At 44.6% G+C, this 25,850-nt stretch overlaps 1 protein-coding gene across 11 annotated transcripts in view; it reads right to left on the bottom strand.

The window, feature by feature from the left end:
* Nucleotides 1-25,850, bottom strand: part of EYA4 (EYA transcriptional coactivator and phosphatase 4) — a 243,987-nt gene that overhangs the window by 193,042 nt on the left and 25,095 nt on the right. For all 11 annotated transcript variants that reach the window (XM_050949625.1, XM_050949624.1, XM_050949620.1 and 8 more), the window contains exon 2: nt 24,702-24,803. In XM_050949625.1, coding sequence (XP_050805582.1) covers nt 24,702-24,734 — 33 coding nt within the window. In that variant the 5' untranslated portion in view covers nt 24,735-24,803. The remainder of the gene's footprint in view (nt 1-24,701; nt 24,804-25,850) is intronic.

A 25,850-nucleotide genomic window follows, 5' to 3' on the forward strand; every position in this document is an offset into this window, starting at 1 on the left:
CTCCTTTTATGTTTATGTTGAATAAAGGGTTAAAAGGATTTTTAATGGTATGTTTGCCATGGATACCAAACCCTGAACCTTGCTTAACACTATTTAATGTTGCACAGTGACAGGGTCATGTTAATGCATCTGAACTATTTGAGCCCAAATATTCCATCAAAATTAATACATCACCACTAGTTGGTTATTTTCACTAGGAGGGTGGTGAAGCACTGGAATGGGTTACCTAAGGAGGTGGTGGGATCTCCATCTGTCCTAAACAGATAGTTAAGGGTTAATGTCTCTTTTACCTGTAAAGGGTTAACAAATAGGGAACCAAAAACACCTGACCAGAGGACCAATCAGAAAACAAGATACTTTCAAATCTCGGTGGAGGGAAGCCTTTGTTTGTGTTTTGGGGGTTTTGCTTTGTTCTCTCTGGGTCCTGAAAGGGACTAGACGTGCAACCAGGTTTCTTGCCAATCTCCCTGCTACAGTCTCTTATATATTCAGAATAGTGAGTATTAAGTAGGAAAGGCGGTTATGGTCTTTTGATTGTTTTCTGTATTTGCAAATGTGTAGTTTGCTGGAAGTATTTTAAATTGTATTTTGCTGGGGGGGTTTAAAACTACAACCAGAGAAATTTTTTTTTCCTTGCTCCTTTCTAGTTGTTCTCTCTGGGTCCTGAAAGGGACTAGACGAAATTTTTTTTTCCTTGCTCCTTTCTGGTTGTCCGGAGAGACTGCCTGAGGGGACACACATTAAGGTTTAACAAGGGTCTTTTGTTAAACAAAGCAGCCTTAAGTGGTCAGCAACAGACTCCAGCAAAGCACATCTGCAAATGAAAGGGTTTTTTATTTCTTTTTACTTTACCATGAAAGGCTAGGGAAAAAAGTTAGAAAGGCAACCCCAAGGAGGCAACAGAGAAGCAGCAGTTCAGGCAATAAACATCAGAGGGTGCCCCAACACAAGAAATCATAAACCATGAATACCAAGGACGCCATGAAGCAGGACCGGGCAAGGCTACAAGCCATAGAGAAAGACAATGAACATAAGAGACGGATGGAACTCATTATTGCAGAAATAGTCAAGGAAGAGGTGGCCTACAAAAGAGAACAAGCAGCCAAAGAGGAAACCCACAGAAGAGAACAAGAAGCAAAAGATGCAAACCACCAAGGACAGATGGAACTCCAGAGGGAGGCCTACCAGCAGGCCCTAGCATTAGAACAGGCTAAGCAACAGAACACAGCCAATCCTAACAACACTTCGCCAGTTGTTGTTCCACATCCCAAAAAGTTTCCCACCTACAAGGCAGGTGATGACACTGAAGCCTTCTTAGAGAATTTTGAAAGGACCTGCCACGGATACAGCATCTCTGAAGACCAGTACATGATAGAGCTGAGGCCACTGCTCAGTGGACCCTTAGCAGAGGTGGCGGCTGAAATGCCTAAGGAGAATATGAATGATTATAAACTTTTTCAAACCAAGGCCAGAATCAGAATGGGAATAACACCTGAGCATGCCCGTCGGCGGTTCAGAACCCTAAGATGGAAACCAGATGTGTCATTCCCCCGACACGCCTACCACATTGCAAAGAATTATGAGGCCTGGATATCAGGAACAAAGGTTAACAATATGGATGAACTGCACCTCCTAATACAAATGGAGCAGTTCTTAGAGGGTGTTCCTGAGGAAATAGAAAGATACATCATAGATGGGAAACCCAAAACGGTAACCGAGGCGGGGGAGATTGGAGCCAGATGGATGGAAGTAACAGAAAAGAAAAAAGCTACTGTCAAGGGGAGCGAATACCCCAGGGGGCACACCGACAATAAACCCTATAACCGAGAGCAGCCCAAAACCCCACCTACAACCCAAGGAAAGCCCCAGACTACCTATTATCCCACCTCACCAGTCTCCAGTAACCCACCTCGGCCCAGTGACCAGTCAGCTGGACGATGCTTTAAATGTAATGAACTGGGACATATAAAGGCCAACTGCCCAAAGAACCCCAACCGAGTGCAAGTCATTACACCACCATCACACCAAAGATCCCCAGGCCCAGATGCCTCTCAAATACCCTTGGAGCAAAGGGAAAGTTTGAGAGTGGGCGGAAAGAAGGTTACCGCATGGAAAGACATGGGGGCACAAATGTCAGCTATCCACCAATCCTTGGTAGACCCCAAATCCATCAACCCAAAGGCCCAAGTGACAATTTACCCCTTTTCATGTCAAAAGCTGTAGACTTGCCTACAGCTAAACTGCCTGTCCTGTACAAAGGCTGGTCAGGAATGTGGACTTTGCAGTCTATGACAATTATCCCATCCCTATGCTGCTGGGGGAAGACTTGGCCAACCAGGTGAAGCGGGCCAAGAGAGTGGGAATGGTTACACATAGCCAAACCAGGCAAGCTTCCAGACCCATTCCTGTTCCTGAGCCGTCCACAGGAGCCCCGTCTGTGTTACCAGAGACTCAGACAGAGGTAGTGGACCTGGATCCCCTACCAACGACTGAAACAGCCACAGTGCCTCCAGTCCCAGACCAGGAACTGGAAAAGCAAACAGCACCAGAACCGTTGCCAGCACTGACGCCAGTGCTTGCAAACCCATCTTCAACCCCAATGCCAGAGGGCACCAGCGAGCCTGAACTGGCAGAAGCAGCAGACAACCACACCCAAGAGGCTCAGCCAGAGCCTGAAATACCACCTGGTGCACCAGCGGAGAGTGGCTCACCAGCAATGAAAACAACCCCATCACCTACATTGCTTCCAGAGGGACCAAGCCCAAGTCCACAGTCTAAGGAAGAACTGGTGTCTCCAGCTTCAAGGGAACAGTTCCAAACTGAGCAGGAAGCAGATGACAGCCTTCAGAAAGCTTGGGCGGCGGCACGGAGCACCCCAGCCTCTCAGCTCTTCTAATCGATCCCAGTTTGTTATAGAACAAGGACTTTTATATAAGAAGACTCTTTCTGGTAGACACCAGGAAGACTGGCACCTGCAAAAACAGTTGGTGGTTCCAACTAAGTACCGGGGGAAGCTCTTAAGCTTAGCCCATGATCATCCCAGTGGCCACGCTGGGGTGAACAGGACCAAAGACAGGTTGGGGAAGTCCTTCCACTGGGAGGGGATGGGCAAGGACGTTGCCAAGTATGTCCGGTCTTGTGAGGTGTGCCAAAGAGTGGGGAAGCCCCAAGACCAGGTCAAGGCCCCTCTCCAGCCACTCCCCATAATTGAGGTCCCATTTCAGCAAGTAGCTGTGGATATTCTGGGTCCTTTCCCAAAAAAGACACCCAGAGGAAAGCAGTACATACTGACTTTCGTGGACTTTGCTACCCGATGGCCGGAAGCAGTAGCTCTAGGCAACACCAGGACTAAAGCTGTGTGCCAGGCCCTAACAGACATTTTTGCCAGGATAGGTTGGCCCTCCGACATCCTTACAGATTCAGGATCTAATTTCCTGGCAGGAACCATGAAAGAACTCTGGGAAACTCATAGGGTGAATCACTTGGTTGCCACCCCTTACCACCATCAAACCAATGGCCTGGTCGAAAGGTTTAATGGAACTTTGGGGGCCATGATACGTAAATTCATCAATGAACACTCCAATGACTGGGACCTAGTGTTGCAGCAGTTGCTTTTTGCCTACAGGGCTGTACCACATCCCAGTTTAGGGTTTTCACCGTTTGAATGTGTGTATGGCCACGAGGTTAAGGGGCCATTACAGTTGGTGAAGCAGCAATGGGAGGGGTTTACGCCTTCTCCAGGGACTAACATTCTGGACTTTGTAAGCAACCTACAAAGCACCCTCCGACACTCTTTAGCCCTTGCTAAAGAAAACCAAAAAGAACAAAAGTCCTGGTATGATAAACATACCAGGGAGCGTTCCTTCAAGATAGGAGACCAGGTTATGGTCTTGAAGGCGCAACAGGCCCATAAGATGGAAGCATCATGGGAAGGGCCATTCACGGTCCAGGAGCGCCTGGGAGCTACCTCATACCATTTCCCAATTACTCCCTAAAGCCCAGAGTGTACCATGTTAATTCTCTCAAGCCCTTTTATTCCAAAGACTTACAGGTTTGTCAGTTTACAGCCCAGGGAGGAGATGACGCTGAGTGGCCTGAAGGCATCTACTATGAAGGAAAAGGCGACAGTGGCGTGGAAGAGGTGAACCTCTCCACCACCCTGGAATATCTGCAGCGGCAACAAATCAGGGAGCTGTGCACTAGCTTCGCCCCATTGTTCTCAGCTACTCCAGGACGGACTGAACGGGCGTACATTTGGGGACGGCGGTTCCAGCTACAAACCGACCATGCTGCGCTAAAGTGGCTTCATACTGCCAAGGGGAACAACAAAAAACTGCTTCGATGGAGTTTAGCTCTCCAAGATTTTGATTTTGAAATTCAACACATTTCAGGAGCTTCTAACAAAGTAGGTGATGCACTCTCTCGTGAAAGTTTCCCAGAATCCTCTAGTTAAAATTTGTCCTTGAAATGTAGAAAGTCTTGTAGTTTACATACTTGGTAGTATATGTAAAGGTGCATGTGTTGTATTAATCTGTTTATTCTAAAGTTCCAGGAAGAAATCACCACCAGTGAGGTTCCCCACTGTCTGCGATTTGGGGGGCGTGTCAAACAGATAGTTAAGGGTTAATGTCTCTTTTACCTGTAAAAGGTTAACAAACAGGGAACCAAAAAAGCAAACAAGCATCTATGGATTCATTATTTTTTGTTGCTACATTAATCATTTTCCCAGAATGTTCTTTCAAAGGTATTGTTGATATTTAATTAAATGAAACTTCATTCTTTTTATGAAGTGACATAATACTACTACGAAGTGAAATAGTTTCGCATGAGAGAAATTTGACTACATGACAAAATACTATAAAAATAGTAAATAGCTACGAATAACAATACTGTCACTACGAACTACACTGCTGCTATGGTTAAATACAAGGTAGTTTTGCAGAGTATGACTTATTTAAGTAAAAACCAAAAACACTAAAAATCGAATTTTACTGAAGTCTGCTTCACCCCAGGCACCAATCTTGCAATTTACAATGCATGATAAGGCTGCCAAACTTACATGGAGCCCCATTATCTATATGGCTCTGTGTGCACGCAACACTCTATTTCTGTTGTAAATTGCAGGGTCAGGGAATTAGGAAGAACATGCGAATTGTAATTGAAAACTGATTGCAACAGGAACACATGCTGTTCACTCACAAAAAACATGAAAATAACATTAGTTCAAGGGCTGCCAGGGATTGTCCAGCCGTAACTACTGTACAAATATGAGTGGCATGCACTATAAGCTATACAGTATGATGGAAAACAAATAATTTACACAATGCACAATTCTAATGCTGTCCTCAACTCACAAAAATGAAAGACTTTTATCCAACTTTATAGCTGTACACATCTGTTAGACCCCCATTTTATGGACTTCAATCTATTGTTCAATTCTAGGTTAAAATTAAGTAATCTAAATATGCACTCTGTTACACAAAGGGCCAGAGGATGAAATTACATCAGCTTCTAATAAGGCTCTTTGAAATCCTAAACCAGCAAGTTAACAGCCAAATTATTTTTCTTCTGTGAATGCTGATTGAACACTAAATAAGTACTAAAAGAAAACAAAATAAAGAGTTTAATACCTTTGAAGGAGTTACAAGCCTATGATTATTTGTTGCCCCAGGACACAAGTCATATGTAACTACTACACATTTTATATTTTATTATTGCTATTCATTTTATTATTAGCATGCACATCTCCCAATACAAACTTACAATTTTTTTTAAAACAAGCAAGTAGTTATGAGGTTTATTAAGTTAAAGCTTATAACTTTTTTCTCATTTAAAAACTATATACAAATTCTTTCATTTAAAAGAATGCTATTTATACTTAATTTGTGAAAGAATTAACATAATTTAAGAGGAAAAATAATTATTTCGTAGGGTTACCATACATCCGTATTTTCCTGGACATGTCTGGCTATTTAGTTTTTAAATCACCATCCAGGAGGAATTTTTAAATATCTAAAAATGTCCAGGAAAATATATCAGAGGGGTAGCTGTGTTAGTCTGGATCTGTAAAAGCAGCAAAGAATCCTGTGGCACCTTATAGACTAACAGACGTTTTGGAGCATGAGCTTTCGTGGGTGAATACCCACTTCTTCAGATGCATGTGGTGGAAATATCCAGGGGCAGGTATATATATGCTAGCAAGCAAGCTAGAGATAACGAGGTCAGTTCAGTCAGGGAGGATGAGGCCCTGTTCTAGCAGTTGAGGTGTGAAAACCAAGAGAGGAGAAACTGGTTCTGTAGTTGGCAAGCCATTCACAGTCTTTGTTCAATCCTGAGCTGATGGTGTCAAATTTGCAGATGAACTCAAGCTCAGCAGTTTCTCTTTGAAGTCTGGTCCTGAAGTTTTTTTGCTGCAGGATGGCCACCTTAAGGTCTGCTATAGTGTGGCCAGGGAGGTTGAAGTGCTCCCCTACAGGTTTTTGTATATTGCCATTCCTAATGTCTGATTTGTGTCCATTTATCCTTTTCCGTAGAGACTGTCCAGTTTGGCCGATGTACATAGCAGAGGGACATTACTGGCATATGATGGCGTATATTACATTGGTGGATGTGCAGGTGAATGAACCAGTGATGGTATGGCTGATCTGGTTAGGTCCTGTGATGGTGTCGCTGGTGTAGATATGTGGGCAGAGTTGGCATCGAGGTTTGTTGCATGGATTGGTTCCTGAGCTAGAGTTATTATGGTGGGGTGTGCAGTTACTGGTGAGAATATGTTTCAGGTTGGCAGGTTGTCTGTGGGCAAGGACTGGCCTGCCACCCAAGGCCTGTGAAAGTGTGGGGTCATTGTCCAGGATGGGTTGTAGATCCTTGATGATGCGTTGGAGGGGTTTTAGCTGGGGGCTGTATGTGATGGCCAGTGGAGTCCTGTTGGTTTCTTTCTTGGGTTTGTCTTGCAGTAGGAGGCTTCTGGGTACACGTCTGGCTCTGTTGATCTGTTTCCTTATTTCCTCGTGCGGGTATTGTAGTTTTGAGAATGCTTGGTGGAGATTTTGTAGGTGTTGGTCTCTGTCTGAGGGGTTAGAGCAGATGCGGTTGTACCTCAGTGCTTGGCTGTAGACAATGGATCGTGTGATGTGTCCGGGATGGAAGCTGGAGGCATGAAGGTAGGCATAGCGGTCGGTAGGTTTTCGATATAGGGTGGTGTTAGTGTGACCATCACTTATTTGCACCGTGGTGTCAAGAAAGTGGACCTCCCGTGTAGATTGGTCCAGGCTGAGGTTGATGGTGGGGTGGAAGCTGTTGAAATCACGGTGGAATTTTTCCAGAGTCTTCTTCCCATAGGTCCAGATGATGAAGTTGTCATCAATGTAGCGTAGGTAGAGAAGGGGCGTGAGTGGACGAGAGCTGAGGAAGCGTTGTTCCAGGTCGGCCATAAAGATATTGGCATATTGTGGGGCCATGCGGGTGCCCATAGCAGTGCCACTGATTTGGAGATATATATTGTCATCAAATTTGAAATAGTTGTGTGTAAGTATAAAGGCACAGAGCTCAGCAGCCAGTTGTGCTGTGGCATCATCAGGGATAGTGTTCCTGACAGCTTGTATTCCATCTGTGTGTGGGATGTTTGTGTAGAGAGCCTCTACATCCATTGTGGCTAGGATGGTGTTTTCTGGGAGGTGACCAATGCATTGTAGTTTCCTCAGGAAATCAGTGGTGTCACGGAGATAGCTGGGAGTGCTGGTGGCATAGGGTCTGAGTAGAGAGTCCATATATCCAGACAGTCCTTCAGTGAGAGTGCCAATGCCCGAGATGATGGGGCGTCCAGGATTTCCGGGTTTGTGGATCTTGGGTAGTAGATAGAATAACCCTGGTCGGGGCTCTAGGGTTATGTTGATTTCTTCTGGTGTTAGTGTAGGGAGTGTCCTGAGTAGATGCTGTAGTTTCTTAGTGTATTCCTCAGTGGGATCTGAGGGAAGTGGCCTGTAGAATTTGGTATTGGAGAGTTGTCTGGCGGCCTCCTTTTGGTAGTCAGACCTGTTCATGATGACAACGGCACCTCCTTTATCAGCCTCTTTGATGATAATGTCAGGGTGGTTTCTGAGGCTGTGGATGGCATTGCGTTCTGCACGACTTAGGTTGTGAGGCAAGCGATGTTGTTGTTCCACGATTTCTGCCTGTGCACGCCGGCGGAAGCATTCGATGTATATCGACCCATCATCAAGGATCTACAACCCATCCTGGACAATGACACCACACTTTCATAGGCCTTGGGTGGCAGGCCAGTCCTTGCCCACAGACAACCTGCCAACCTGAAACATATTCTCACCAGTAACTGCACACCCCACCATAATAACTCTAGCTCAGGAACCAATCCATGCAACAAACCTCGATGCCAACTCTGCCCACATATCTACACCAGCGACACCATCACAGGACCTAACCAGATCAGCCATACCATCACTGGTTCATTCACCTGCACATCCACCAATGTAATATACGCCATCATATGCCAGCAATGTCCCTCTGCTATGTACATCGGCCAAACTGGACAGTCTCTACGGAAAAGGATAAATGGACACAAATCAGACATTAGGAATGGCAATATACAAAAACCTGTAGGAGAGCACTTCAACCTCCCTGGCCACACTATAGCAGACCTTAAGGTGGCCATCCTGCAGCAAAAAAACTTCAGGACCAGACTTCAAAGAGAAACTGCTGAGCTTCAGTTCATCTGCAAATTTGACACCATCAGCTCAGGATTGAACAAAGACTGTGAATGGCTTGCCAACTACAGAACCAGTTTCTCCTCTCTTGGTTTTCACACCTCAACTGCTAGAACAGGGCCTCATCCTCCCTGATTGAACTGACCTCGTTATCTCTAGCTTGCTTGCTAGCATATATATACCTGCCCCTGGATATTTCCACCACATGCATCTGAAGAAGTGGGTACTCACCCACGAAAGCTCATGCTCCAAAATGTCTGTTAGTCTATAAGGTGCCACAGGATGATTTGCTGCTTTTACAGGAAAATATAGATATATGGTAACCCTAAGTCCAAAGACTGGTGGTGCTTCCTGGGGCAGCTCCTGGCGCCTGCCTGCCGGCAGGAGCCTGCAATATGAGCAGCCCCTAGGCCCAGAGGCGGAGGGGGTCTCTGCATGCTGCATCAGCTCCCTCCTGCCCAATCAGAGCTGCAGGGGCAGGGCTTGCAGATGCCGACAGCAGGCAGAGAGCCCTCCGTGCCCCCCCGACCCGACCCTAGGACCCAGAGGGACCTGCTGTATGCTTCCTTGGAGCTGCCCTAGGTAAACACCGCTGGGACTCCCCACCTTGCCCCACAGCAGGTCCCTCTGGCTCTTAGGGTCGGGTTGGGGGGGCGGAGGGCTCTCTGTGCACTACTGACACCTGCAAGCCGCGCTCCGCAGCTCCAGGAGCTCCCATTGGCACTTTTCCTGGCTAATGGGAGCCACGGAGTTCGCGCTTGCGGCAGGCGAAGCACGTGGAGAGCCCTTGGCTGTCCATGATCCTAGGAGCAAGAGGGACCTGTGGCAGGAGGGGTGGGTAGTGGAGCAGGGCGAGGTGAAGAGGTGAGCGGTGAGGGAGCCAGTGGCTGGCTGGCTGCTGACGGGTGGGTGAGGAGGCAAGTGGCAGGCGGCAATTTAGCGGCAGGCTGGGGGTGTGTGTGAAAAGGCCAGCGGTGGGCAGTGGGGGTTGAAGAGGCGAGGGGCGGGTGAGCGGGCAGAGATGAGGAGGCAAGAAGTGGCGAGGCAGCAGCAGGCAGGGGTTCTCGGGGCAGGCATGGGGGTTTCTGGCAGGGGAGTGAGGAGGTGAGTGGCAGGTAGGAGGAGGCGAGCAGCAGGCGAGGGTTCTCGGGGCAGGCATGGGGGTTTCTGGCAGGGGAGTGAGGAGGTGAGTGGCAGGTAGGAGGAGGCGAGCAGCAGGCGGGGGACTGATGAGGGACGCAGCAAGCCAGCAGTGGACCAGGTGGTGGGGAGAGGTGCGGTGGCGGGGCAGAAAGGGCAGGACCTGGGGCATAGTGTGGGAAGAACGGGGTGGACTGTGGGTGGGGCCGACACTCCCCATGGAGTGTCCTCTTTTTTGAATGTTCAAATATGGTAGCCCTATATTTGGAAGATTGAAAATAAAGATGAAAGCTTCTGTGTCACTATATTCCTTACAGGAGTTTTAAAACATTATCCAAAAAACCCATTACAAGCACAATGTTAAAACTACCTTTTAACCAAGTCTATACAAAAACAAATTACTGTGGCAGTGACTTTTCTTTTACTGGATAAATAGCTACCCACAAAAGAGTAGCAGCATAGAATTATTTTAAGGCCAAAAGAATCAGTTTAAAGATTAAAAGAAAAAATTGTTTCTTTCCCCATTTTCATTGTTTTATTTTTTTCTCTTTTAACTGGAATTACAGATGAAGAGCTGTCAATATCTGTTCCGCTGTCAGAGATCAACAAGTTCCCTCCTTCTATGTCAGGAATCAAGGCTTGCCTACTAGTGCAGCTAGCTAAGTGATTGGCTACATCACTGATTGGCTGGAAGGCCCAGCAGACCAGTTCTTAAGCCAGCAGCAGCTTGCTGACTGCTCAGTGCTCATACTACCACTGTGCCTGCTCCTATGTTATCTTGTTCCTGCTGACCCTGCCTTGCACTCATCCTTGTTCACCCTGACCCTGCTTGAGACCTCTCTCACTCTCAATGATTCCAGCTTGACCCTTGACTCTAGTACCCAGTTCCTGACCTCAAGCCTGACCCTTGACTGTGGCTTCTCACTAATGCCTCCAGCTCTGACCCTAGTTCTTGGTTTCTGACACTCAGTTTCTGATGCCTGCTCCAACCGCTAGGCCTCAGGCCTGCTTCAAACACTAGGCCTGATGCCCATGCCAAACACTAAGCTAGACCACCCACAGTGTGGTTACCTGACAGATTGAGCAGCCCAACATAAGACCTTGAGTCTTGAGGGGCCCCAGGTGTGCCCCCCCAACCTTGTGCTGACGTATCAGAGACCAGGGATACCAAAGGTTGGGGCCGTGAAAATGGAACATCTGCGCAAACCGCCAGCAGATCCAGCCCCCAGTCAAGGGAGGCAAGAACACTAAGAGGTACTGTGATAACCAAGTCCAGATGGTGGCGGTTTGGCAAGTACACCGAAGCAAGCCATGCCTGTAGGAGCATGAGGTGTAGTCTTGCATGCCGCACTACGTACATACATGCATTGATGTGGCCCAAAAGCCTCAAACCATTATGGGCTATTGTAATCAGGTAGTCTTTGAGCTGTACAATCAGGGAGGTGATCGTTTGAAATTGACCTTCTGAGAGGAAAGCTCCAGTTTAGGTAGAGTTGAATACCACTCCAATAAACTCTATCCTCTGCACCAGAGTGAGGTTGGATTTCTGAACATTTATTATCAGGCCTAGAGCCTGTTGACGGGATAAGGTGGATGCTGGACTTCAGCTGGCCCCTGGACTGACCTTTGACCAGTCAGTCATCCAGATATGGGTAGCCTTGCACTCCTTGTCTCCTCAGGTGGGCTGCTACTTCCGCCAGGCATTTTGTAAACCATCGTGGGGACACTGACAGGCCAAATAGGAGAACTGTGAATTGGTAGTGTGCATGGTTCGTGACAAACCTTATGTGGCCTTGGAAGATGAATATATAAAAGGAGGTGTCTCTCAAATCAAGGGCAGCATACCATTCCCTTGGATCCCAGGATCCAAGGCATCAGGGCCCCTGAATATCTGGCAAGCAGTGATGCTGAAATGGAGGGGGGTGGTTGCCTGCATTTAAAGCCCCTGCTCCAGGGGTCCCCAACGTGATAACTGCGGGCACCATGGAATCCACCGGGGCTTCTAAATGTGCTTGTGTACTGGCCAGCAGATGAGCATCTGCCAAAATGCTGCCAACAAGCTGCGTCATCCAGAGGCATCACTGCCAAGATGCCACTGGTTTTCAGTGGTATTTTGGCGGCAACACCTCTGGATAACGCTGCTTGTCAGCAGCGATGCCTATCAATGTTGCCACTTGTCAATGGAATTTCGGTGCATGCTCATCCACCGCCACGGTCCTCTGTGGCTTGTCGTCTGGCGCCCGCCAGAAAAAAAAGGTTGAGGACCACTGCCCTGCTCCATTTCCTCTGTGGGTAAACAGGTCATATGGGTAAAGAACCAGGAGCACAGCTGCAGTCTTAAGTGCTTCCCCAAAGTCACTAGGGTGTATAAACCCAGGGACTTAAGGGTCGCCCTGGAGTATTTCAGACCATGAAGCTTTGCATTTGTCATCTCTGAAAAGAGCGAAGTACCCTCAAGGGAAGGTCCCGAAGGGTTTGCACAACCTCCTGCAGGAGGCTGGAGGACTGAAGCCACGGATTCCAATGCATGACTACTGTAGATGCCACAGACCTGGCTGCCAAATCCGTTTCATCAAGAGCTGCTTGCAGGGAATCCCTCACTATGGATTTCCCCTCCTCTACCAGTAAGGAGAACTCCATCCTGGCCACCTATGGCAGCATATCCTTGAACTTCAATATGGAGTCCCACATGCTGAAGTCATAATTGCCCAGCGGCGCCTGCTGGTTAGCGATCCTAAGCTGCAGGCTCCCAGTGGAGTAGACATTTCTACCAAACAAGTCCAGCTACTTGGAGTCCTTTGCCTTAGGAGTCACTCCTTGCAAACCTTGCTGATCCCTTTTGATGGCAACGAAGACCACCACAGATCCTGAAGGGGGGATAAATATATAGAAACTCACGGCTCTGAGCAGAGATAAAGCACTTCCTCTCAGCCTTGTAAGCTGTGGGAGGTAGGGAAGAGGGGGTTTGCCACAAGGCTTTCACTGGGTCCATAATGACCTCATTGAGAGGGAAAGCAATAATTGACAGGCCAGCTGCAATCAGGATGCCGACCAGATTATGGGAAGACTTTTTTACTACCACCACCTGTAAGCACAAATTTTGGGCCACCATTTTCAGTAACTGCTGGTGGGCCTAGTAGTCATCATAGAAAGGTGACGTGCCTGCTCCCAACATGACCTCATCCGGAGAAGGCTCCTCCTCGCCTTCCACACTGACTGGATCCTGTGGTGCTGGCTCCTGGCACTCAGTGCCGAGCTCAGTACCAGAGTCCAGATCAGGTGCTGCCCTCAGGGGTGGCAGTGCCCCTCTTTCAGAGGCCACTAAATAGAAGTGCCTCAATGGAGGCCCCTGCATGGGGAAAATGCTCCAAAAAAGGCCACTGCATGGACACTGGCCACTGCCCATGAAGCCAAGAACTCCGATGTCATTCCCAAGTGGGTAGGGATGGCTGGTGGTATGTTGGGGTCAGTTCTTGGATGGGAATAGTACAACCCCACCTCCAAGGACGGGGAATCTCTGCCTGGCAGCTATGGAGGAACAATTCCCACTGATGCCAGAGATTGGTGCCGAGGTGGGGAAGGCATGGTGGGGCCAACATGGATGGTTTCCTTTTCAACAGTACCATGGAGCCTGGTACTGAACCGTGACCGGTGGCTGCATGGCTCCTTCCCATTGGCACTTGACATCACCGACCCTTGAACAGCCAGTGACACCAGCACCAACAGCAAAAGCAGGTCACTGATGGTGGTGAATGCCTCTGGTGTGGATGGCATCGCAAGAGCGCTGGTACCACACCCACTTTCTGGTGCCGACGGATCTTCTGGAGCCAGAGTCAACAGCACTGACCGCTGGGCTGCTGGGGCAGAGGAGGGCTGACATAGGTTGCACCCTGCTCTGCTCTCTGTGTCTGTCCCTCTTGGCCAGTGGCTTCTTCTGCTTCTTCCTCAGCACGAGGGTTGGCAAAAGGTTCTGAGACTCCTATATGGTGGAAGGAGTTCTCCTCACTAACACCAAGGTTCTTGGTGCCAAGTCCGATTGGCACGGCTCCGAGGAAGGCCTCAGTGCTGCCTCCATCAGCAGGGACTTCAACCTGCCTCCTGGTCCTTCTTGGTATGGGCCTTAAAGGCCGTGCAGATTTTGCAGTGGTTCCCAATGTGAGCCTCACCCAAGCACTTCAAGCATCTCGAGGGTGGGTTACTCAGGGGCACAGCCTTGTTGCAGGAGACACAACGCTTGAAACCTGGTGACTGAGGCATGCCTCAGCACCGGAAACACATTAAGCTCTACTAACTATGGAGAAAAACTAACTATTTATATAAACTATAAAGGGAACTATATATACAATTAACAGGAAAAACAAAGTCCAATGAGAAACTTTCAACAGCAAGGCAGAACAGATCCAGTGACCATCATGGGCTGTAAGAAGGAACTGAGGGGGGTGCCAGGTCCTTTATACCAGTGTCATGAGCACACGGTCCCAGAGGCCCCAGAGCTGACCTGACATGTAACACTGAGGGAAACATTTATGGCGACTGTGCTCGGGGCACGCACACACCTACACTGGAATGGATATGTGTAAGCACTCAAAGAACATCACATCTATCCCTGCCTGTCTTCCACCACACATAACCCAAAAACCAAGGCCCCAAGATTCCTAGACAGCGCACTCAAGGTGTGTGTGTATGGGGGGGGAAGATACTGGCAGGAATCAGAGCTAGTCCCCAGGCAACTCACGCAGACTCCCTGTTTGGCTGGTGGAACCAGAAAACTGGCTTCTAAGGCAGCAGCAGCTCACTGGCTACTCAGTGCTCATGTCCACCTCTGTGACTACTCCTTTGTTGCCTTGTTCCTGCTTCCCCTACCTTGCACCCAGCCTTGTCTCTGCCCTGTCCCTGCCTGAGACCTCCATCTTGTCTGTTAATCTTCTTGCTCTAAGTAATTCCAACTTAACCCTTGGCTCTGGCTTCTGACTACTGCCTCCAGCTTGACCCTTGGCTCTGGAACCCAGTTCCTGAGCCCTGGCTCGATCCTTGCCTGTGGGTTCTGACTACGACCACCACCTCTGACCCCAGCTCCTGGTTTCTGATGCCCAGTTCCTGACATCCACTCTAATCACTAAGCCTGACTCCCACACACTGATCACTAAGCTAGACAGCCCACATCCTGGTAGCCTGAGAGTCTATATGTATGTATGAGTTTACATATTGCTAGACCCTGTGTCACATGGGATTGGAGCATAGGGTGAAGGGAACCTTTTCTCCCACCAGGCAACAAGCAGTACAGGGTCTCTCCATACTGCACTCCAAGATAGTACAAAGAGAAGGTCTTGGCTACAGCACCAAACCCTTCACCGTGGCACCAACATAGGAGGAGAAGGCAACTTCTCAGGCAGTGCATAAAGATTTGAAATGTACCATGAGTGCATAGTTTAAAGCACAAATAATAATAATAGGAAAAATAAATACATTAGTGACATGACACAATAAAGAGTATATATTACAAGCTATCACACAGACATGTCAGCAAACACAACAGCTGTTCATCTCAATCAAATTCTATTCCTTCTGAGACTGAATGAAAGAGTGTACATAGATTTCAGGAGCAGTTTGTGACCATGCTATCATCCCACTGGTATGAGGAGTTTCCAAATACCAGGATGTATACACAGACTGAGTCATTTGCAACAATTAACCAAAAAGGTTGCAAAATTATTCAAAAACATTCCACTTCAAAACAGATTGTAGTTTTAAGTTTATAAGGTATCGTTATTAACAAAACTAAGCACAAGTTATTTTAATTTAACCTGTGTCCTTTTGAGCTCTTCTGCCTATTGTCCTATAGCAGCTGAGATCTTCCATATGCAGATCAATTCAGCAGCTATTTCTAAAAGGTAGAAACTGATGGCTCAGTCATTTACCATGAGCGAAGGGCGTGTAAAAGACTGCCAAATCAGAACGGCAGCATTTTACAGTCCCATTGCACTAGTATAAATGAATACATAAGGCACAGAGCACTGATGGATTATGCCTTTAGAGTTTTTCATCCCTCCTCTACTAGCCACCATAGTCTTGTCATAATTTGATGGATCTAAATTTAGAACAGAGGCCTCAGTACTGAGGTCAGTGGGGCTCTCTGCAGGACAGAGTTAGTAGACTATAAACTTCAGGGGGACATGGATCGTGGACCAAATCCTGTCCTTTATTAAACCCTTTTCATCAGTACAGAGTTCCAATGGGTTACTGTATGAGATATAAAACCAACAAAGAATTTGGCTCCTGGTCTTTTAATCTGCTTGTAAAACACCATGATCACCTATGCTACTAGAGCAATAAATAAAAATATGACTTGCTTTTCCTTGGGCATGCCTCAGAATGTTTACATCTCTATAGTGCTAAGGTGCACAAAACCAAGCACAGTAAGTAACTTGCATTTTCCTGCTTCACATTGTTATCCCTTAAAGATAGAGATAATATGAACTCTCTCTGATATGCATGCTTGGTAACACAGAGTGAATATATACAATGAGATAGCCAGATCCTTGTTTAACTATTTGTAGGACACACATTTATTTATTAAGGTTTAAGGCTTTTAGGGGTGTACACAAGTCCATTGGCCATCTTCAGCCCCTACCTCAATGTTCAGCAGAATTATATGAACATAGATTTATAGATTTTTAAGGCCAGAAGGTACCTGACTTCCAGTATTGCACAGGAGATAACATTTCCCCAGTTATTGAGCCCAATAACTTGCATGTGGCTAAAGCATTTCTTCTAGAAAGGCATCCAGTTTTCATTTAAAGACTCCAAGAGATGGAGAATGGACAATCCACCACTTTCCTTGATAATTTGTTCCAATGGTTAATCACCCTCAGCGTTAAACATTAGTTCTTTATTTCTAATTTAATTGGTCTCCTAACATGAACAAACTATTTTGCAAAACTCTTCAATTCTCAGCTACTCAAATTCTCTTATCAAGGTTTCCTCCCTTACTTTTCAAATGGTCCTACGTTAACCTTTCTCCACTGCTTTCTTTCATAACGTAGCATCAGAAGTATCTGAATGAATAAGCTGTTGAGTATGTCTATGCAGCAAAAGCTGTGCATGGGCTAGTCAAGCGCCACTAGCTTCAATTCAGCGAGCGGGGGTAACAAGAGCAGTGAAGACAGTACAATGCAGGATTCAGTGCAGCTAGTACATGCGAGACCCCAAGTATGCATTCAGCTCTCTGGCCCACTGTAAAGCTCCCACTGCACAGTCTTCATTGCTATTGTTACCTATGCTAGAAGGCTTCAAGCCTGTGAAGAACTTTTTCTCTGTAGACATACTACTGTTGTCTCTAAAACACACCAACATGTTTTAGTTCAACCAAAGACTTTATCCAGCAGTGCTGGTCTCCCTTGCATGGACGACAGGGAGCACCTTCCTGACTCTCTCTAACTCAGCATCACCAACCGCTGTGAATTTATCACAAATCTTGCAGCATTTTGTATTTTTCTTAAAGCTCCAACTCCTAGATGAGGTGATTATACAAGTATTTCAGTTTCCATTTAAAAAAAGGTTTGTAACCTTTATGGCTGCAGAGAAAAACTATTTCAAGTCAACAGGATTTAAACATATATAAGTACTTTCCTGAATAGTAAAAAAACAAAAACGAGGAGTCCTTGTGGCACCTTAGAGACTAACACGTTTATTTAGGCATAAGCTTTTGTGGGTTAGAACCCACTTCATCAGATGCATGAAGTTAAAAATACAGGAGAAGGTATAAATACATGAAAGGATGCGGGTACTTTACTAAGTGTTAGGTCAGTCTAATGAGATTAATCAATTAACAGCAGGATACCAAGAGAGGAAAAAAAAAACTTTTGAAGTGATAAGAGAGTGGCCCATTACAGACAGTTGACAAGGTGTGAGTAACAGTAGGGAGAAATTAGTATTGCAGAAATTAAGTTTAGGTTTTTGTAATGACCCAACCACTCCCAGTCTTTATTCAGGCCTAATTTGACGGTATATAGTTTGCAAATTAATTCCAGTTCTGCAGCTTCACTTTGGAGTCTGTTTTTGAAGTTTTTTTGTTGAAGAATTGCCACTTTGAGGTCTGTTATTGAGTGACCAGAGCGATTGAAGTGCTCCCCTACTGTTTTTTTAATGTTATGATTCCTGATCTCAGATTTGTGGGAATCAGAACATTCAAAAACCAGTAGGAAAACACTTCAATCGCTCTGGTCACTCAATAACAGATCTCAAAGTGGCAATTCTTCAACAACAGTTTAGATAAGGTTTAACCCAAATAACTCATCACAACCAACCAGCATCACATACCCATTGCTCAGTTTCCCCTCCAACCACCATCCCACCTGCCTTACTTGGGTTGAATTATGACCAGTTCACTGTCATTCAGTGCCACAGTCAGACACTGAGTTTACAGTATTTTGAGTTTGATGAAAAAAATAAAAATGAATATAGGCAGCCTATGGCTGACAATGCACCCCAAAACACCTCACAATCTTCTTCAGTGACTTACTAAAACCTTGGGGTGGGACCGCTACACACACACACAATCTTCTCCCCAAAGAAGCTGGAGAGCTCTGTGTAGATCAAAACACTGGTCTCCTTCACCAACAGAAGTTGGTCTAATAACAGATATTACCTTATCCACATTGTTTCTCTACTCCCTAAGGAGTCAACAGCACATCGTGGTCACTGAAATAAAAAATTGCTGATACTTATGACAGGCCTGGAAACCTTAGCGTTGTCCATTTTAGAGTGATTGTTTTCTATTTTATGGCAATTACTTTTGAAAACCTGGTGGTTCAATCATTTTATTCAGCCCATAAATACATAAGTGGCTCATGGGTTTTTTAGTCATGCATAAGTGATGAACTGGTGGAAAAGACCTCAGCAACAGACCATATTTGCATAGACATGAATACTATGCCTGAGTGACCAGCAGACAGATTTGCTATGGCAAAGTGATCAATTTTGCCTGTTTTAGGTAATAATTCACTTTACTATTGAATGCAGAGATAATGAAATGTTTTTATCCTCATTGCATGAGTAAAGGGCAGCAGAAATATACTTAGCATGCCCTAATTGAGGGGGTGGTGATGCCAAAGCCAAGTAGAAATTAGAGAGGGTGAGGACAGGAGTTTCTACCTGCTGGACTGAAATCCTAGGGTATGTTTACACTGCAGTTAAAAACCTACAGCTGGCCTGTGCCAGCTGACTCAGGCTAAGTGGCTGTTTAATTGAGGTGTAGATGTTCAGGTATTGGTTTCAGCCCAGGCTCTAGACCCCGAAAGGTGGGATGGTCCCAGATCTCGGGCTCTAGCCTGAAAGTCTACACAGCAATGAAACAGCCCCACAGCCCGAGCCCTGTGAGCCTGAGTTGGCTGGCATGGGCCAGCCGCAGGTTTTTCTTTGCTGACTGACCAGAAGTATGTTTTTCTTTGTAGACAGACCTATCAAGGTGCCTAGGGGTGGTGTTCAGTTTTCCCAGATTACTGGATGGGGGCTCAAGCCAGTCCTGTTTTGTAATGTTAAGAAAAACTCCTAGATATTGAACGTGGCCCTTGTTGCAGCTGACACCACCTGGAAGAATTATTTCATATAGCTTTGTTTTTCCCCCTTTACCTTGTTTTGCTTTTTCAGTCTTCAACGTTTGGCTCAGGAAGATGGGACAACCATTTCAAAAATATACTACACCTCTACCTCAATATAACGTGACCCAATATAACACAAATTCGGATGTAATGTGGTAAAGCAGCGCTCCAGGGGGAGGGGAGGGCTCCAGTGGATTAAAGCAAGTTCGATATAACGCGGTTTCACCTATAATGCCATAAGATTTTTTGGCTCCCAAGGACAGCATTATATTGAGGCAGAGGTGTACTAAGCAATTTAGGACTAACGGTGATCACGTTGAATTCTTGCTGAGACTGTTGCATAATAAAAATAAGGTTAATTTAGATGCAATGGTTCACAGATTTAAAATTTATTTGTCTTGCCCTCCTGTCACTCTGAACAAACAACCTGTCATTTCTGAGAACTTCTAAATGTAAAGCAATCCATCATCATCATCATCTGTCAATAAAACAGTTACAAAAGAATGCATTCCCACGCAATACCAATATAGTGCTGTCCTGGACTAAAATGAGCCACTGCCCAGCACATAACAATTGCATTGGCAGCATAGAGGAACAATGTGCAGGGCCGTCCTAGGATTTATGGGGCCCTAGGCAGTATTATTAAACTGGTGCCCCTATGCCGGATGGCAGCCCAAGCTCACAGCCTGGTGGGGGAGGGGGAGGAGGGACTTGACAGCAAAGGATAATGAGATGCCCAGCCTGCCTCATGGTGGCGGAGAGTCACAGTTCCCCGCAGAGACTTCCATGCACTCTCCCTCATGCAGAATGGACATGAAGAAAGTACCTAAATTAAAAGCACTAAAATTTGGGAATAAAAAATGTCAGTCACAGGTTTTTTGATATGCCCTGAAGTTTGTCAGAGATTTATTTGCAAAAACTTCATAGTAAGGGTGAGTCAGCTGTCCTGCTGAATACAACATTACATATAATGGAATACATGATGCAGCTCTTCTCTGTTTTACATTTTCTTCATCAGTATTTCTAAATTGAATTTATATTTTAAATGTACTCAAATCTTAAGCCAGCATTCCAGATTACTACATATTTAACTCACTGAAACAAAGACATTCTTTTAAATTAATCAGAGAGATTTAGTGTGTTCATAACAATGTTCATTGCTTTTAGAAAAAGGGAACAGTAATTTACTTTGTGTGATCTCCATAACAAAAGACATGGTTATGAAATTTCAACAACTTTAAAAAATATGTTTCCAAAGATTTTAGGTATAACAAGGATTTTGTCTTACTAAGGTACTGATTTTGCTGGAGGGTTCTTTTAAAACTAGTTTGTCGGACAGTCAGAAGTAAAGAAAGGGAACTCTTTGTCCAGCTATCTGGAAGGGAAGGACTGTTGTCCCTTTAAGGGCTCTCTTCAGTGAGGAGTGGGGGGAGAGGTGGTGAAGGGATGGACAGAAAGGACAGGAAGACTTGGAAGCACTTTTTTTTTAACTATAGTAATTAAAATGTGTATTTTAGATAAGAGAGGTCTTTTGAAGGATTTATTTAAAAAACTATGTGTGAAGATCCACACATTTAAGGCTAAAGATGATTGTGCATCTAAAACTCTATGCAAGCATTTTTTAGAAATGTGATTTTATAATCTTCACCAGCTCACTAATGAAATATTTTTAAAGCAAATTTTAAACTAAGGTCCTGTAGACTGACATGTTCTGTGTAAATATTACATTAATGCACAACTGTTTTTGTCAGTAAAGTCAGAAACTGACAGTATAAAAATTTATTTGGGCATAAGCTTTCGTGGACATCTGATGAAATGGGTTCTAGTCCACAAAAGCTTATGCCCAAATAATTTGTTAGTCTTTGAGGTGACACAAGGACTTGTCCTTGTTTTTGCTGATACAGACTAACAGGACTACCACTCTGAAACCTGTCAGTATATACCTTGGGGTTGGCAAATGCCTGTTAAATGGTTTTATTACCCCTTGAATGTCTCTTTAACAGTTTCAATGTTGTGCTAATAGGTCTGGCAGGCTGGAGGTTTTTTCACTTTTAACTACTAGATTCCCTCCCAAGGAAGACTCGCCAGGCTAGAGCAGCCATCTGTGGGAGCCTGCAGAAAGGGTCAAAACATGGATAGGAAAACAAGCGGGTGGACACAAAGACCCAGTGGTGCCCCAAATTTTCAGGTGCCCTACGCAGCTGCCTATGTTGCCTATGCCTAAGGACGGCCCTGACAATGTGGCACTACTTTGTTAGGCACCAGAGGAAACTATTTCCTTTCTCCCACCCTGTCTGTCTGTCTTGTCTATCCAGAGGTTCTCAAACTTTTGTACTGGTGATCCCTTTCACACTGCAAGCCTCTGAGTGCGACCCCCCTTATAAATTCAAAGCACATTTAACACTATTATAAATGCTGGAGGCGAAGCGGGGATTGGGGGTGGAGGCTTAAAGCCTGCAACCCCCCACATAAGAACCTTGCGACCCCCTGAGGGGTCAGGACCTCCAGTTTGAGAACCCTTGATTTAGACTGTAAGCTCTTCAGGGCAGGGACTATTTCTTACTACTGCCTTAGCATGATGGCACCCAGAAATCTGTTGGGGCCTATTGGTGTGTAATACTAACACCACCACCACATATAATGTCAGCAGAGCTAAAAAGCATAAATCATGCCTTGAATCTATGATCCTCTGTGCCATTAAGCATTATACCATTAATAACAGTGTAATGACAGCAAGTGCTGCCTCCATATACAATAATTATCAGAGCTCAACTTTCACCTCACCTTGTAATTTGTTAGATGGTTTTCATATAATATTTGAAAGCTACATTTTAACTATGAAGAATATTATGGAAATTAGACTACTTTTAATATTTAAAAGGCTGTTAAATATGCACTTATCAAACATCCAATGTTGCAAAAACAGTTTAACCATCATGACCAATAATATACATCTTTTTGTACTAAGTTTAAATATACGGATCTATTTTCTGTTAATTAGGCAATTGCACAGAGGAATTACCTCAGGTATGAAAAGATAAGAATCTTTACTTATAAAGTTATTTATGACCTTTATATAACTTTATTTAATAAGATGCCATTTAATTCTTACACACTCGAGTTCTGGTTGGGAATATGTTAGATCAGCAGTTCTCAAACTGTGGCTCAGGACCCCAAAGTCAGTCGCGACCCATTTTAATGGGCTTGCCAGGGCTGGTGTTAGACTTGCTGAGAGGCCTCGGGCTGAAGCCGAAGACTGAGTCCCACTGCAGAAGGGCTCAGGTTACAGCCCCACTCCCCAGGGCTGAAGCCCTTGGAGTTTGGTTTGATCCTGGCCCAGGGAGGCAGGGGTCGGCCGGGCTCAGGCTTCAGTCCCTACTCCTGGGCTCTTGTTGTCAGAAGTGGGTTGCGGCACAACGAAGTTGGAGAACCCCTATGTTAGATAAATACAGCTGTACCATGTAGTACCACCACAATGTTTCAACAATTATTTTAAAGGATATTTAAATCACCCATGAAAACATGTTTCAGCATAAAAATTTATAGTTAAGGTTGTCAGTCGAGGAGTGAATTATTTTTCCCCACTATCCAAAAAGGAAGAAATCCTTTTGTTCTGACTGAAATTTTAAGAATGAAAAACTGAAAGTACTGTTCTCAGATTCTTCTCTGCACTCTTATTACCTACAAAAGTCTGTGTTACAATAAAATGTTACAACTAGTCCATTATGCAGATGGTGTACCTGAATGTATCAGACATAAAAATATTGTGCCACCCAATTACTCCTTAGAGAAAAAGGACAAGAAATCTCCAAGATTTTTCCTAATCTTTCTGTCAAAGGAGGATGAGGCAGGATTCTCTGCATGCTCTGCAACATAGGACATGGAACCAGTCCCCAGTCTCTGCTGATCCCCTCAGATGCTTGGAGTCCGAGGAAGATCAGAATGAGCCAAAGCCTTCCATACAGTGACTGCACTTCAGCAACAGTCCAGCGACCCTGCAGCTCTTGTTCCCGGTACTTAGCAGTTAAGCTCCATTGTAGCAGCACTACCATGCACTGTCCTGGCCACAGCTCCCTCCAGCACTATGGAGGGAATCCCCTATATTATCTTTTGGGATGATCGCTGCAGGACCAAGGGAAGATGATGCACAACTTCCCCCCTTCACCTGCCCACTTCTTCCAACTAACCAATAGCTCTAGCCCTCCCCCACCCCCTTAAATAGGTCTCCAGACTATGGAACACTCACTGCATGGAACAGGGGGCCCTCCCTTTTATCGTTCATGTGAAGGTTTTTGAGTCATGATAGAGCCCCAAGTTATTTAATTTAGAATAGGCATTCCATATGCAGGGTAATTATTCAGCAATAAAGTGAATGGTCTTTGGTAGCGAGGGAGTTAATATGCAGCCTAAGGAATAAACGTCCTTATCTTTATGGTAAGGAACCTTGTACACATTGCTCCCTTTCTTGCTAAATTAAATGTTCCATGCTTTAAACTTCTCCCACAAAAATTGTTATGCTTATAATATGCTTATGTTCTAAAAGATCTTGCAAAGTAAAAGCAATGAGTTGCAGAGTTAGAGCTACCAGTTCTTTCATGAACACACGTTGCTGGCCTATGTATAGCAGCATACATTTTGCTCTCATTTATACCAGTGCAATACACTGGTTTCAGTGGGAATGTACCAATATATCTATAGAATTTGGCCTACTGTATGTAAGATCTTCCTCCAGCATAACTAGTAAGACAAGAAATATTAGCCTTAATTTTCTATAAATGTTAACATTTATCAGATCTTAACCTCACTGAAATAGCTCTGTGTGTGTGTGAATTCACAATACAGACAATATGAAAGTATATTTTGATGGAATGATTTGAGCCAGACACAATGCAGACAGATGCTATGCAAGGTCTCCACTGCTCTTCCAGTGTACCTCAATTATGTCCATCAACGCTTACTATTTCAGTTCTGCCAAACCCTGCTGAACTGTGTGGTGATTTTGTAATGTGCAAGAATAGACAACGGTGAGACCAGAAAACTCACTTCACCTCTGACCTAAAATGTTATTTGAACCTAGATTCCCAGAAGGTCCCCAGGGTCTTTTTGTTCAAAGAAACCAGTACTGATACAATTCTCACATCCATTCTCAAAGAGAAATTTCTGAAGGCATCCTTTTGAACATGGCATACAGAACACTATGGCAATTTCTTTGATAAAACTTCACTGAATTTGTACTTACTGATTGTTCATTTAAATCCTGAGAATCTTCCATGGAGGTAACTTTTCTTTTTCTTTCCACCCACAATAGAAGTATCTTCCCTTTAAATTACAATTGAAGTTTCTACATTTAAAAAAAAAAAGAAAGAAAGAAAGATAGAAAAAAGCGTCATGATCTAATTCTTACTTCCAAAGCATGTTCAGTAGTAACAAATATTCTGGGTGAAATCCTGGCCCCACTGAAGTCAATGGCAAAGCTCCCACTGACTCCAATGGGGCCAGGATTTTACTTTGTGTTTCAACATGCATAGTGTCATTTTGGAAAGCAGAAACTAGTTGAAACACACAAATAGAAACACATATTTAAGTAATAATTCTTCAGCTCCTGCCAGAAAAAAAAAAGTTCTGAAAACAAAGCAGAAGAAAAGCTAAAAATGTTTAATGAAAGCAGCTATTTAAATAGACAGCAAAAGATAACTTTTGGATGTAAATATTAGAAAGGTGGTTATAGAACACAGAACAAAAACACATAATACTCATTTAAAGATTACTATTAATGATACTCATTACGCAGCTAGCGGAAAAAGATTATTATGTAATTATCATAATGTTATCTTTTTTCTAATGTCCATTTAACTCCTTTAGGGTTAAACAAAATACACAAAGTGACTTAAAGCAGGCAGCTCCCTACAGTGTGTTAAATGATGGGCATTACCTTAATTATCTTCTGTCTCTATACCTTCTCCAATAGAATGAGTAACCCACATCACTGCATCAAATGATGTAATTTGAAGTATGCACATTTTGTGACTTAAGAGATCAGTGGTGTAATGACTACTGCAACCCTAACTACAGAGCCATGGCCATTTTACTAGACCAAAATGATGTTAACATGACATTAAAGTTGAGAGTACACAGCAGTAATTTAAGGTAAAATGCCAAGCATAATAAATGTAGGACACTCAGAGTCAACTTAACCTGCAAAGAAATCCAAACACGTTAAACTAGGGAAATACATACTTCATTGTTTGTTTGAATGCACTCTTTGCCCTTTGTTGTTTTGTTTCCTTTTTTTTGGTTGTGTTTAATCAAAAAAATGTATACATAAAGAGTAAACAAGAAATCTAAAGAAAAAAGTTATCAGGTGATATTTCTAATGATTTGAAGATAT

The sequence above is a fragment of the Gopherus flavomarginatus genome, chromosome 4 (assembly GCF_025201925.1).
Source record: "Gopherus flavomarginatus isolate rGopFla2 chromosome 4, rGopFla2.mat.asm, whole genome shotgun sequence".
Classification (NCBI taxonomy): domain Eukaryota; kingdom Metazoa; phylum Chordata; order Testudines; family Testudinidae; genus Gopherus; species Gopherus flavomarginatus.